Here is a 13,760-nt window from a genome sequence, read left to right on the forward strand (position 1 = left end):
CATCCAAAGATTTGATGTTGAGATTCTAATGAAGTGCGGTGGGCTGGCGCCCTGCCCGGGGTTTGTTTCCTGCCTTGCGCCCTGTGTTGGCTGGGATTGGCTCCAGCAGACCCCCGTGACCCTGTAGTTAGGATAATGGATGGATGTTTCACGGGACTACAATTCCCAACTTGCCCTGCGAGTTCCCATATGGGAGAGAACCACCAGTGGGATGCTGTCATCATGTGTGCCGCCTTCTGTCCTTCCAAGCTGGCCTCCCATCCTGGTAGGGATGCCAGACCAGTCTTGTCTTTCCATTACCACCTTGGCAAGGAACTTGCCTCCATCCTGGTCATCCAACTGGGTTAGCCTCCAGCTCCTTCCAGACCCCACCCACCCTGGTGGCTTGTAGTCCAGATTAAATGGTTTAGAAAATGACATGACTTTGCACTTAAATATAATTATTCTTTAGGTTCAGTTGAAGGCCTGCTGTGATGTCTGCCTCCATGTGCTCGTACTTTGTATTCTTAAGTCATTCTGAGTAAAAATGTCTACTAATTAAATCAATGTCATTATACACTACAAGTGAAAGGTTTTAGAGCTCCTCAGTTTTTCCAGGTTTCCTTCAAATTTAATCAGCTGAAATGCAATGAATGACCTAAAATGGTGAAAACGTAGCAGTAAACTCCCAGAGGTTTAAATTTACAGCTTAGGTTAGCACAATCTGAAAAAAAGAAATTTCAGAATATTGCAAACGGGCCTTCTTCAGGGAACAACTAATAGGTTAAAACCTGTTGCTGTTCTGCAGCGATGAAAGGAAATGAAGCCTTGCAAGTTGAAGCAAACAATTTGCACAGGTGTCCCCACTTCTGTCGATTTCTTACAAACCCTCTGTGTTTCTTAAAGCAGAGTTGGAACAGACAGGCGGACTCCAATGGTTCAAAACCACACACACGTTTATTATACGTTTTTACAAGTGAAGTCCACACACAACCCGGTGCCCCTGCGCCAATCACCCTTTAAGTCCTGGCCTCTCGTAATGCCTCCTCTCTCTTCTGACCGCCTCCACTCCACTGCTCTCATCCGAGCGCCGTCCTCTTCCATCCGACTCTAGCCATCGAATGGAGGGAGGTGGCCCCTTTCATGCTCACCCAGATGTGTTCCAGGTGCCTCCCAATGAGCTCCTGCTGGCACTCCGTGGTGTGGCAGGAGTGCCGGCTATGCACCCGGAAGCACTCTGGGTGTCCCTGGTCTTCGTCCCCCTAGCACTTCCGGGTGTGGCGGAAGTGCTGAGGGCCAGAGCTCCCCCTGGCAGTGACCACGGGGCCCCTATAGGGTTGAGCTTCTATGCTCCTTTCTTGTGGTCCCCATAGCCACAAGGGCGGTCGCCCTCTCGTGGTCCGGAGGAGGCGTAACCCCTCCTTCGGTCCTTCCAGGGGTCCTGGCTGGGTACCACTGCCAGCCGCTCGCCACACTGTGTTACTACAGTCTCTGAAGTACGACTTGACAATATTCCAGTGATGATGGCATGGATATGGCAATTAACAAATGAAATGAGACAGAGCATTATAAGTGTAGGCCTTTAGAGAAATCCATCCATCCATCCATCCATTATCCAACCCACTATACCCGAACAACAGATTGCAAAAAAAATCCAAAGTGTCAGTGAGTCCAGTGGTGTCCTACGCAATACAAAGGCAATTGGAACCTGGAAGAAACAAATGTCCCGGGAGCAGCCACTTTCTGTCCTTCCAAGCAGACCTCTTGTTCTGAAAAAGATCTGGCAGAGCCAAAGTCACAAGTTAATCAGAAGACAAGTTTCTGAGTGTCACCCGCTTACGTGATAGGTGGACGCCTCGCAACACAACAGTTTCAAGCACAGCTTAAGAGTAAAGGTCGACAAAAGCAAATCTGGGTGTTAACTGTGAAGAGGAGACTTTGTGCCGCAAGTTTGACAGGGCGAGTAGCAGGAAGAAAGCCATTCCTTGAAGGACAGAACAGGGCCTTGAAATACTGGCTGCCGGCTATGGCACACTGGAAAAAAGTCTTATGGACCAAAGAATCAAAATCTGAAATCTTCAGATCATCACGCAGGTTGTTTTTTTTTTTTTATGCCATCCAGTTGGTGACAGGATGGTTGCTCAGTGTGTGACACCAACTGTCACAAAACAGGGAGGAGGAAGTGTGATGGTCTGGGGTTCATTTCCTGGAGGTGGAGTTGGTGATTTGCACAGAGTGAATCAAAAGGGTTACCACAACACCACGTAATACATTTACATTTCCTTACAACATTGATGATACAATTGGTGCCATTTCATTTGGTTTTCCAATTTGAACACAGGCAGGTCAAGTGACTTGCTCATGGCCACACAGTGTCAGTGGAGAGATTTGAATGCACTAGCTCCGGGTTTGAAGTCCAAAGTCTTAGCCACTACACCACACTGCATGTCGTACCTTCTGGTTTACGTTTAGTAATTTAAGGGTTCATCCGACAGCAAGACAATGACCCAAACCAAACCTCCACACTATGTCAGAATAAGACAGTCAACTGCGTGCATTTCCATAAAAACTGAATAAACTCGGGTGGTCTAAAACGTTTGACCGGTGGTGTAAATATGAAGTACCCATAAGAGAACGTTGTCATTTTCCCACATTTGTTGTCACATTAACTGGAATAGCCTGTCAATAATAATCCCACATATGTTTAAATATTCAATATCTACAAATGTACAAGAATTTTTTTTATCTGTTTAGAAAATCTAATTGGGCGGCACGGTGGCACAGCTGCTACCTCGCAGGAGGGTTAGGAGACCCGGTTCACTTCGTGGGTCCTCCCTGTGTGGAGTTTGCATGTTCTCCCCGTGTCTGTGTGGGTTTCCTCCCACAGTCCAAAGACATGCAGATTAGGTGGATTGGCGATTCTAAATTGGCCCTAGTGTGTGCTTGGTGTGTGTGTCCTGTGGTGGGTTGGCGCCCTGTCCAGGATTGGTTCCTGCCTTGCGCCCCCTGTGTTGGCTGGGATTGGCTCCCGCAGACCCCTGTGACCCTGTGTTTGGATTCAACGGGTTGGACAATGGATGGATGGATGGAAAATCTAATTATTATAAGAGAACTCTTCAACCTAATAGCTCCTTGGACATGATGTTATACACACTGTCTTTTGCAGGTTACGTTGGTGTGGTGAACAGGAGCCAGAAGGATATCGATGGAAAGAAGGACATCGGCGCTGCTCTTGCAGCGGAGAGGAAGTTTTTTCTGTCCCACCCTTCATATCGACACATGGCAGACCGCATGGGCACACCCTACCTGCAGAAAATTCTCAATCAGGTAAACAATGTCCATTGCCTTAAGAAATTCTTTTCTGAATGCTTCAATGTTACCACCAAGAGCAGAGATTGTTATACTGGGACTTACCCCCTGCTTTCTTCGCTCGCCAATCCCCGTGGCCTGCGCTACACATCAGCCACTTCGCGTCACTGTCGCTTGTGTTGTGAAGAGGGGGGCTGAACGCACCCCAAGGAGATGTGATCGCTCCTCTTAACCCCCCCTTTTAAATGGTGATGCAATGGGAAACAAATACAGTTTATTTTTTTTACCTCCTCTTTGCTCGATCAGCTGCTGGCTTGCTGCTGCTGCTGTCATCTCACGCGGTACTTCAAAAATTTAAAAGCCTGTACAGCAGCTGTCTTTGTCATCTACTCTTTGTCTTTTATTTCCGGCCCCGGGCGTGGTTAAATTTGTTGGCACAAAGTATAGTCTCGCGGGGCGTGAGTTCTTGATATTTTTTAGTTTAGAATTTAAAAATGGAATGAGAATCTGAAAATCTAACAACATCACATTAAAGTTTGTTCAATTCTGAAAAGAATGATACCAAACATATACAGTTGTGCTTGAAAGTTTGTGAACCCTTTAGAATTTTCTATATTTCTGCATAAATTGTTTCCTAAAACATCATCAGATTTTCACTCAAGTCCTAAAAGTAGATAAAGAGAAACCAGTTAAACAAATGAGACAAAAATATTATACTTGGTCATTTATTTATTGAGGAAAATGATCGAATATTACATATTTGTGAGTGGCAAAAGTATGTGAACCTTTGCTTTCAGTATCTGGTGTGACCCCCCTTACTAAACGTTTCCGTAACTTTTGCTCATTCCTGCACACCGCTTGGAGGAATTTTCGCCCATTCCTCCGTACAGAACAGCTTCAACTCTGGGATGTTGGTGGGTTTCCTCACATGAACTGCTCTCTTCAGGTCCTTCCACAACATTTCGATTGGATTAAGGTCAGGACTTTGACTTGGCCATTCCAAAACATTCACTTTATTCTTCTTTAACCATTCTTTGGTAGAACGACTTGTGTTTTTAAGGTCGTTGTCTTGCTGCATGACCCACCTTCTCTTGAGATTCAGTTCATGGACAGATGTCCTGACATTTTCCTTTAGAATTCTCTGATATAATTCAGAATTCATTGTTCCATCAATGAAGGCAAGCCGTCCTGGCCCAGATGCAGCAAAACAGGCCCAAACCATGATACTACCACCACCATGTTTCACAGATGGGATAAGGTTCTTATGCTGGAATGCAGTGTTTTCCTTTCTCCAAACATAACGCTTTCATTTAAACCAAAAAGTTCTATTTTGGTCTCATCCGTCCACAAAACATTCTTCCAATAGCCTTCTGGTTTGTCCACGTGATCTTTAGCAAACTGCAGACGAGCAGCAATGTTTTTTTTGGAGAGCAGTGGCTTTCTCCTTGCAACCCTGCCATGCACACCATTGTTGTTCAGTGTTCTCCTGATGGTGGACTCATGAACATGAACATTAGCCAATGTGAGAGAGGCCTTCAGTTGCTTAGAAGTTACCCTGGGGTCCTTTGTGACCTCGCCGACTATCACACGCCTTGCTCTTGGAGTGATCTTTGTTGGTCGACCACTCCTGGGGAGGGTAACAATGGTCTTGAATTTCCTCCATTTGTACACAATCTGTCTGACTGTGGATTGGTGGAGTCCAAACTCTTTAGAGATGGTTTTGTAACCTTTTCCAGCCTGATGAGCATCAACAACTCTTTTTGTGAGGTCCTCAGAAATCTCCTTTGTTCGTGCCATGATACACTTCCACAAACATGTGTTGTGAAGAGCAGACTTTGATAGATCCTGTTCTTTAAATAACACAGGGTGCCCACTCACACCTGATTGGCATCCCATTGATTGAAAACACCAGACTCGAATTTCACCTTCAAACTAACTGATAATCCGTGAGGTTCACATAATTTTGCCACTGGTTGGTTGGTTGGTTTGGACATGTGCAGAGGAGAGATGTTGGGTATATTGGGAGAAGGATGCTAAGGATAGAGTTGCCAGGGAAGAGGACAAGAGGAAGGCCTAAGCGAAGGTTTATGGATTTGCTGAGAGAGGACATGTAGGTGACAGGTGTAACAGAACAAGATACAGAAGACAGAAAGGTATGGAAGAAGATGATCCGCTGTGGCAGCCCCTAACGGGAGCAACCGAAAGAAGAAGAAGATATTTTATACATACAAAATTAGTATATAATTAGGAACATGTTTCTGGGTTTCGAGTTCGCAAGTGTAATGAATTGGTTTACTTGTGCTATAGCATGCCATAAAATTAACTTAGAAAAATGTGGTGGACAGTTCTGTTTGTGTCCATGTTGTTGCTTGTGTAAAATAATGTCAATCCAAGCATATGAGGAATTTCTTCAGAGCCTCCTTTACCCTCCAACAAGCATACTGAGTCTCAGAAATTAGAACATCAGAACACTCTGGACAAGTGAAGGCCATTCAGAAGCTCTCCAGTCCCCTCCACTTAATTCCTCCAAAGTAACATCAAATGTTTGTTTAAAAAATAAAATTGTGACACATTTGCAATTGTTTTTGAATCAGTTGTGCCATTCAAAGTTTATGTAAATAGTTCACTGGGTTTTCTGATAAACAGTCTCTACATCATTTCTACTGAACCACATCTCCAGATATACCTGGAAATAAAATATGAAGATTGATGCTGCCCAGCATGGGGGCTCAGTAAAATACGTACAAATAAGCTTAACACTGTAATTTGACATTAAGTTGATACAGTAATTCCTCAAATGTTAACACGTTTCTGAATCTTTATACAAAATATTGAATTTTAACATCCGTATTTTGCATTGCATCTTTGTATAGTCAAATGCCATATCCAATGCAAGTTTACATCTATTATATAACTAGCCGTCACCTGTGGTTTCACCTGCGTAGAAGTGAAACAGGACACAGAGGATGGTCCTGCCCTACTTCCTACTCCTGAAGTCACGCTTCCCCGCTCAACTTGGCCCTCAGTCTCTGTCTTGGAGTAGCTCGAATATATCGCTCCTGCAAGCGAACTCTGATTCTTAGCACGATGAGAGAAGTCGCAAAATGAACCAGAATGTTTAAGCAAATTCTAGAAAAAAAGATCTAAATCCATTAAGTAGTTCTCTGGTTTGCTAGCTAAGTGGATGTAAGATACGCCTCGAGGCTGGCACTTGAGTAAGGATGGCCTCATCCTCCCCTCCCCTCCCCTCAGCTCGCTGCGTCTCTCTTTGATTTGTGCAGATAAATCGTTACTGCAAGCAATCTATGATACTTATAGCGATGAAAGAAGTCACAAAATCAACTGGAATGCTCAAGCAAATTATAGGAAAAAACCCAATCTAAATCCATTAAGTTACTGTAAATACTCATGGATAAGTTCTCCCGCGGAAAGTCGGGACTTGAATTTACTGTATAATTTTTGGTATTTTATAATGTCGGTCGTATAAGTTGAATGCGAATAACTCACGGTATTGGCCCAAGAGATTATGATATGCTAACACGCACGGAGCACACGGCCCATATTAGCGTGTACTCCTCACCTCTCTCTCTCTATTGTGCCTACGTGACCACATGGTAATACCCAAATTATTCTGCATCGATGTTTGCACCGTTTTGTGTTTTTTGTACCTCACACCCTCATACACCTTTATCGTAAGAGAATCCCTTATCTACGATGGAGTGTTTGATCAGAAGAAAATATGAAGCTGGTTTTAAATTAAACGTCGTTGAAGTAGCAAAAGAAATTGGTAACTTAGTTGCTGCAACAAAAGTCGATGTGTCTGAGAAACTGATGTAAGATTGGAGGAGAAAAGAAGATGTAAAAAAATGTTTTAAGTGTTGCATTTCTGAATTGGCATATAAGTCGGGGTCCGATTTTATGATCGATTTTTCGGGTTTCAAGACCTGACTTATAGTAGAGTGAGTAGATACGTTAGTTCTCTAGTGAAAAGCAGGACATACAGAAAGACAGACAGACAGACGTTGGATTTTATATATACAGAAATATAATTCACATCTATCTATCTATCTATCTATCTATCTATCTATCTATCTATCTATCTATCTATCTATCTATCTATCTATCTATCTATCTATCTATTATATAGCGCCTTTGGCACTAAGTGTATATAGTACCTAATTGTATATATACTGCTCAAAAGAATTAAAGGAACACTTTTTAATCAGAGTATAGCATAAAGTCAATGAAACTTATGGGATATTAATCTGGTCAGTTAAGTAGCAGAGGGGGTTGTTAATCAGTTTCAGCTGCTGTGGTGTTAATGAAATTAACAACAGATGCACTAGAGGGGCAACAATGAGATGACCCCCAAAACAGGAATGGTTTAACAGGTGGAGGCCACTGACATTTTTCCCTCCTCATCTTTTCTGACTGTTTCTTCACTAGTTTTGCATTTGGCTACAGTCAGTGTCACTACTGGTAGCATGAGGCGATACCTGGACCCTACAGAGGTTGCACAGGTAGTCCAACTTCTCCAGGATGGCACATCAATACGTGTCATTGCCAGAAGGTTTGCTGTGTCTCCCTGCACAGTCTCAAGGGCATGGAGGAGATTCTAGGAGACAAGCAGTTACTCTAGGAGAGCTGGAGAGGGCCATAGAAGGTCCATAACCCATCAGCAGGACCAGTATCTGCTCCTTTGGGCAAGGAGGAACAGGATGAGCACTGCCAGAGCCCTACAAAATGACCTCCAGCAGGCCACTGGTGTGAATGTCTCTGACCAAACAACCAGAAAGACTTCATGAGGGTGACCCAAGGGCCCCATGTCCTCTAATGGGCCCTGAGCTCACTGCCCAGCAGCATGCAGCTCGATTGGCATTCGCCATAGAATACCAGAATTGGCAGATGCACCACTGGTGCCCTGTGCTTTTACAGATGAGAGCAGGTTCACCCTGAGCACGTGACAGAAGTGAAAGGGTCTGGAGAAGCCATGGAGAACATTATGCTGCCTGTAACATCATTCAGCATGAGCAGTTTGGTGGTGGGTTAATGATTGTCTGGGGAGGCATATCCATGGAGGGTCACACAGACCGCTACAGGCTTGACAAAGGCACCTTGGCTGCCATTAGGTATCAGGATGAAATCCTTGGACCCATTGTCAGACCCTATGCTGGTACAGTGGCTCCTGGTGCACGACAATTCCTGGCCTCATGTGGTGAGAGTATGCAGGCAGTTCCTGGAGGATGAAGGAATTGATACCATTGACTGGCCACCACACTTTCCTGACCTAAATCCAATAGAACACCTCTGGGACATTATGTTTTGGTCCATCCAATGCCACCAGGTTGCACCTCAGACTGTCCAGGAGCTCAATGATGCCCTGGTCCAGATCTGGGAGGAGATCCCCCACAACACCATCTGTCGTCTCATTAGGAGCATGGACCGATGTTGTCAGGCATGTATACAAGAACACAGGGCCATACAAAGTGCTGCACAATTTGGAGTTGCTGCAATTAAATTTTGGCAAAATGGACTAGCCTGCCACATCATTATTTCACTCTGATTTTTGGGCGTCTTTGAATTCAGGGCTCTGTAGGTTGATCATTTTCATTTCCATCAAACGATGTGGCATCCTTTCGTTCCTAACACATTACCCAGTCTATATCAGTATAGATATCCAGGAGGATTTCTTTTTCCCATTGAGATCTGATGTGTTTTCAAAGTGTTCCTTTAATTTTTTTGAGCAGTTTATTATATAGTGCCCTATGCAATAAATGTAAAAGACTTATATGGATGTATTATTTACACTCTTTTCATTCAATATTTCAAGGTATCATACATTATATTAGGATGGCATACCCATTTCTTCGATACCTGTGCTGCCCCAGTGCCTGTTCTCAAATGACCTGTCTCAGTACAGATGGCACCAGTACAACTCCTGTTTTATTTTTAAGCTGTTATTCTCTAATAACCACGGTGGACCTGATTATTGTGCATTGGTAAATTGCAAGAGGGCAGCCACTAATAAAACGTGCTACTTCTTTAATTAGGTGACCCATTTCTGCTGGTGCAATCACATTGAAGTGACTTTGCTTTTTGTTGGTACAGGCTTGATTATCAATCACTGTGACTTGATTGCAGGTTTTGTACACACTAAAGGCTTTTGATGAAAAGCATGCAAGCACTACATGTAAATTCTTCCTACTAAGGTTACTTATTTACACTGTTTCATATTTTAAAGTTGACAGATATAGTATTAGGATGTTATGGTTGCAACGAAACATATCAGAATTGAGTGATGTTACAAGTGGTGTCCAGTAGAGGGCAGTGCTGGGGCAGCTTCTATGTTTAATATGGAAGAGAATATGTATAATATAATATATATATATATATATATATATATATATATATATATATATATATAAGTGATTTGGTTCAGTTTGCAGACAATACTAAGCTAGGTGGGCTAGCAGATCATTTTAAATCTGTTGAATCATTTTGGACAGATGTGGGTAGTATAACGGCTTGGGTAGATTTGTGGCAGGTGACATTTAATGTTAATAAATGTAAAGTATTACACGTAGGAAGAAGAAATGTGAGGTTTAAATACACAATGGGAGGTCTGAAAATTAAGAGTACACCCTTTGAGAAGGATTTAGGAGTCGCAGTGGACTAGACATCATCAATTGCCAGTGTTCAGAAGCCGTTAAGAAGGCTAACAGAATGTCAGGTTATATAGCGCCTTGATGTGTGGAGTACAAGTCACAGGATGTCCTGTTCAAGTATTTATAACACACTGGTGAGGCCTCAGCTGGAGTTATGTGTGCAGTTATGATCTCCAGGTTACCAAAAGGACAAAGCAGCACAAGAGAAAGTCCAGAGAAGAACAACTGGGCTGATTCCAGGGCTACAGGGGATGAGTTATGAGGAAAAATTGAAGGCGTTGAACCTTTAATTTGTAAGCAAATGGAGATGAACTCTTTCAGGGCTGATGTCAACTTTTGTCAGGCTGATGCTATAAGTTGAGGATAGAGGACAGTAATCGGCTGTAAACTGCGACAAAACTCGCCCTTACCTTTTAGTCCGACTCTCTTTGCTAGAAGGAAAGTTAAGTAGCTTTGCTGATTTAACCTCAATTTCCTGAGCATGCATGAGTAGCAAAGAGCAAACAACCTCTGGTATCGATATCTGGTGAGAGACTAAAGCAAATGTGCAAATTAAAATACTCCATGGACATTTTATGTATTATTGCTGAACCATACTCTGACATGTGGGACTTGGAATTTGATGCAAGTGATCCGGAGATGGAGATCAAAAATGAAAGTGAGGTACCAGCATCGGCTGATCAGTCCCCAGCTGATCATGGTGCTGAACACGTTCGTGTACTCGATACGCCTACAGCAGCGTTCACCTGGGAGGACCACCACTTATGATGAGAAAAGGTACAAACCATATCGTGTCACACTGTGATTGCCACCACTGCCCCGCAGCTGTGCGAAGACAGAAAGGCAGCCAGCCCACAGTGCATTCCTGCTGGTCATCGAGGCTCCCCTGCACAGCCACTGCTGCTGAGATCCTGTATTATCATAGTATTTCCCTCTACTTACCCTTCACCTGTTTTCCCTCGAGGGTAAGTGTACTCGTCAAGTTCGTTATCGGGTTGGTCTACTATTGCACTTTAAGATGAACACACACATACATAGCGATACGCATACACACAAACCCTCACCAGAAGAGTGCCCCATCAATGACACACGCACACACGCTGATTAACCTGTAGCGCTTTAAACCACACAAGTGCTTTAGGAATAACACAGCATGTCACTCAGCACTTACTTATTATTGGCACAAACAACATATGATGTATTAATGATATCTCAGACCTAAATATTACTTTTGGTCTACAAGAATACATTTAAACATACAAAGGCTCAGCACTCTTGACTATAGGCCATTTATCAGCCAAGAATACCTTCTTTATGTACTGTTCCCTACTGTTGAGTGGAGCTCACACCCACAGCCTTAATAAACCTCGCAGCACAGAGCGTATGGCAAATCTCCAGCTGCGCCAGGTGCTCAAAGAAATCTAACTTATTACTTCAATCTCTCTATAGACATTAAGACAAAGCATAGAAAGTTAAAAGCAGCATGGTATTTATTACAAGAATAATAATAATACAACCGGAACAAAGAATAATAGAAAATAGGCTCTGATAGGGAAGTCTGAATATATATAGTCTTTAGAAAAAGCTTACGAAAAAAAGTAGAGATGACAGGGATGAATGTCCCAGGGCGGCGTTTGATTTAGCAATCGATGTTCATGAAAATGCTGTTAACTGACGATCGGATGAAAACTGATCATACGTGTCTTCTCTAATGTCGCTCTTCTGTCATCACTGTTTCTCTTCTTCTTCGTTGCTTTTAAATGAGGCATCTCTTATATATATTTCTCTTCTGGTTCATCCTGCTTCTACTTCAAAACCGGTCCTGCCCACATGCAGCAGACATGGCATTTCTTGATTCCTATTTGTCCTCTTCCAAACCCTTCCCCACACTGCCTGCAGCCTCCCATACACCTTGCTATTTTCATTATACTGCGACGGTTGTTTCCTAAGCCTTTGTTATAAAATGAATGACAGTATCTTCTCTGTCGACGGGTTTTTGTACATTGTTATCTCTATTTCGGGATCCAGCAACTAACTGCCTGTTTCTATCAGTAGGTTATTTCTTGACACAAACGGTTGACGAAGGCAATGCACTCTCACTACGACATAGGGCAGTAGATTTTGTTGCATCACATTGGGACATATTTGGAGATGTTCTTCCTGTTGTTCTTTCCAAGCACTATACTGGCCTGCTGAGGTGCTGCCACGGCGGTAAAGTAGCTTTACCACCTTTGTGGGAGCCACCTTTGTCTTTACAACAGCTTCTTACACAGCAAACATCAGAAGGTAAAAATTATCGTGAACACATTCGAGAATACAACTCTTCTCTAAAATTTGGTACCATGTGTGCACAGATAACTCAACCTTCTGGCCACGGACCATACTGTTTTAAAATACACAGGCAAATTTATCACCAAATCTCTCCACTATACGCTAACACTTCTACCTCTCCAGGATATGGACAGTTGTATGTTTTTGACACAGTGCAAGCTACTGAAGTACGCTTACAAAATAAAGCAAACTCTGCATGCAGCGAAAATGTACATCTCCAGCTAGATTCCATGCTCAGAACCATCAACCCCTTCGTTAAATCATACAAAAACATGCATAAAATTGCTCCGTCCAATCCAACAGCATCTGTATGAATGGTTTTAAGGAAAACCCTGGGCAGGATTTATGACAATACAATGCCCCGACATGTCACACCGATGTTGTAGCGATTTCTGTTGGAGAAGATGACGAACCCCCTGCTGAAAGGGACATTTGCATCTATCCCAGAGGCAACTCCTGTAAACAGATTACCACACTCAATATGAATTGCGATCCTATGGTTTACCCACTTTTATTCCCTTACGGAGACATTGGCTGGCACAAAGATTTACAGCATGTTCCCGATAAGAGAACCGCTAACCGAATCAGGCTTACTCAATGGCTGTTTTATGCGTACAGATTATCAATGAGGAATACATTTAGTATTTTACACTCCAGCGGCAAACTATTCCAACAGTACGTCGTAGATGCGTATGTTAAAACAGAGGGCGCGCGTCTCAACTATCTCAGATTACAAAGATCTGCACGTGGAACAATACAAAGGACTATCAGATGCACTGCAAGCAAAGGCTGAAAATAACAACATACGTGTAGGCAAAATGATCATATTACCGTCCCACATTTCCAGGAAGTCCAAGATACATGAAACAAAACTATTGTTGTACGTGGCTTTTTCTACGGTTAGATCTTTCAACTCATTATTTGTTGTCTCCAGCAAAGCACCTATTCACAACTTCTTGATTTCTGAATTCCTTTCTCACCGTTTTCCATTCCTGTTTTTACACTGCCGTATGCTACGGCGGGCGTTGGCTAGTGTTTATTATAAAGTTTCATGACGTGGTTTCAAAACACATGAATGTTCCATGCACCTGTTTGGCTGGCTGTCAATATAATGGATGAATTTTGCTCAAACTCTTTAGTCTATTAGTTTTTGGATATTGCCTCATGTCCTTGTTTCCCAGGCTGTAAACCAAATTGTTGTCCCAGATGTCCATCCATAAAGTAATCAATAGCCTGAGGCATGGCTCAATCTTCTTTTCCCAGGCTGTGGTACCAATTTAGCACTATGCTGTGAACAACTGTTATAAAAGTGAGGTGCAAGGAAAGAGGATATGCCTTTTATTATAATGCCTCGTACATCTGAATTCATCTTGTTGGGATTGAGCAAAATATAATAATAAAAATATAGAGAATAATTTGTAGATTTTATACACCATAACAGATGCTGTACATGCGCCAACAGCAGCTACAACACAT

The 13,760-nt window shown here is 42.9% G+C and overlaps 1 protein-coding gene across 8 annotated transcripts in view; it reads left to right on the top strand.

Moving 5' to 3' along the window:
• Positions 1-13,760, top strand: part of dnm1a (dynamin 1a) — a 471,312-nt gene that overhangs the window by 140,979 nt on the left and 316,573 nt on the right. For all 8 annotated transcript variants that reach the window (XM_039762667.1, XM_039762670.1, XM_039762673.1 and 5 more), the window contains exon 6: positions 3,146-3,306. In XM_039762667.1, coding sequence (XP_039618601.1) covers positions 3,146-3,306 — 161 coding nt within the window. The remainder of the gene's footprint in view (positions 1-3,145; positions 3,307-13,760) is intronic.

The sequence above is a fragment of the Polypterus senegalus genome, chromosome 9 (genome assembly GCF_016835505.1).
Source record: "Polypterus senegalus isolate Bchr_013 chromosome 9, ASM1683550v1, whole genome shotgun sequence".
In the NCBI taxonomy this organism is placed as follows: domain Eukaryota; kingdom Metazoa; phylum Chordata; class Cladistia; order Polypteriformes; family Polypteridae; genus Polypterus; species Polypterus senegalus.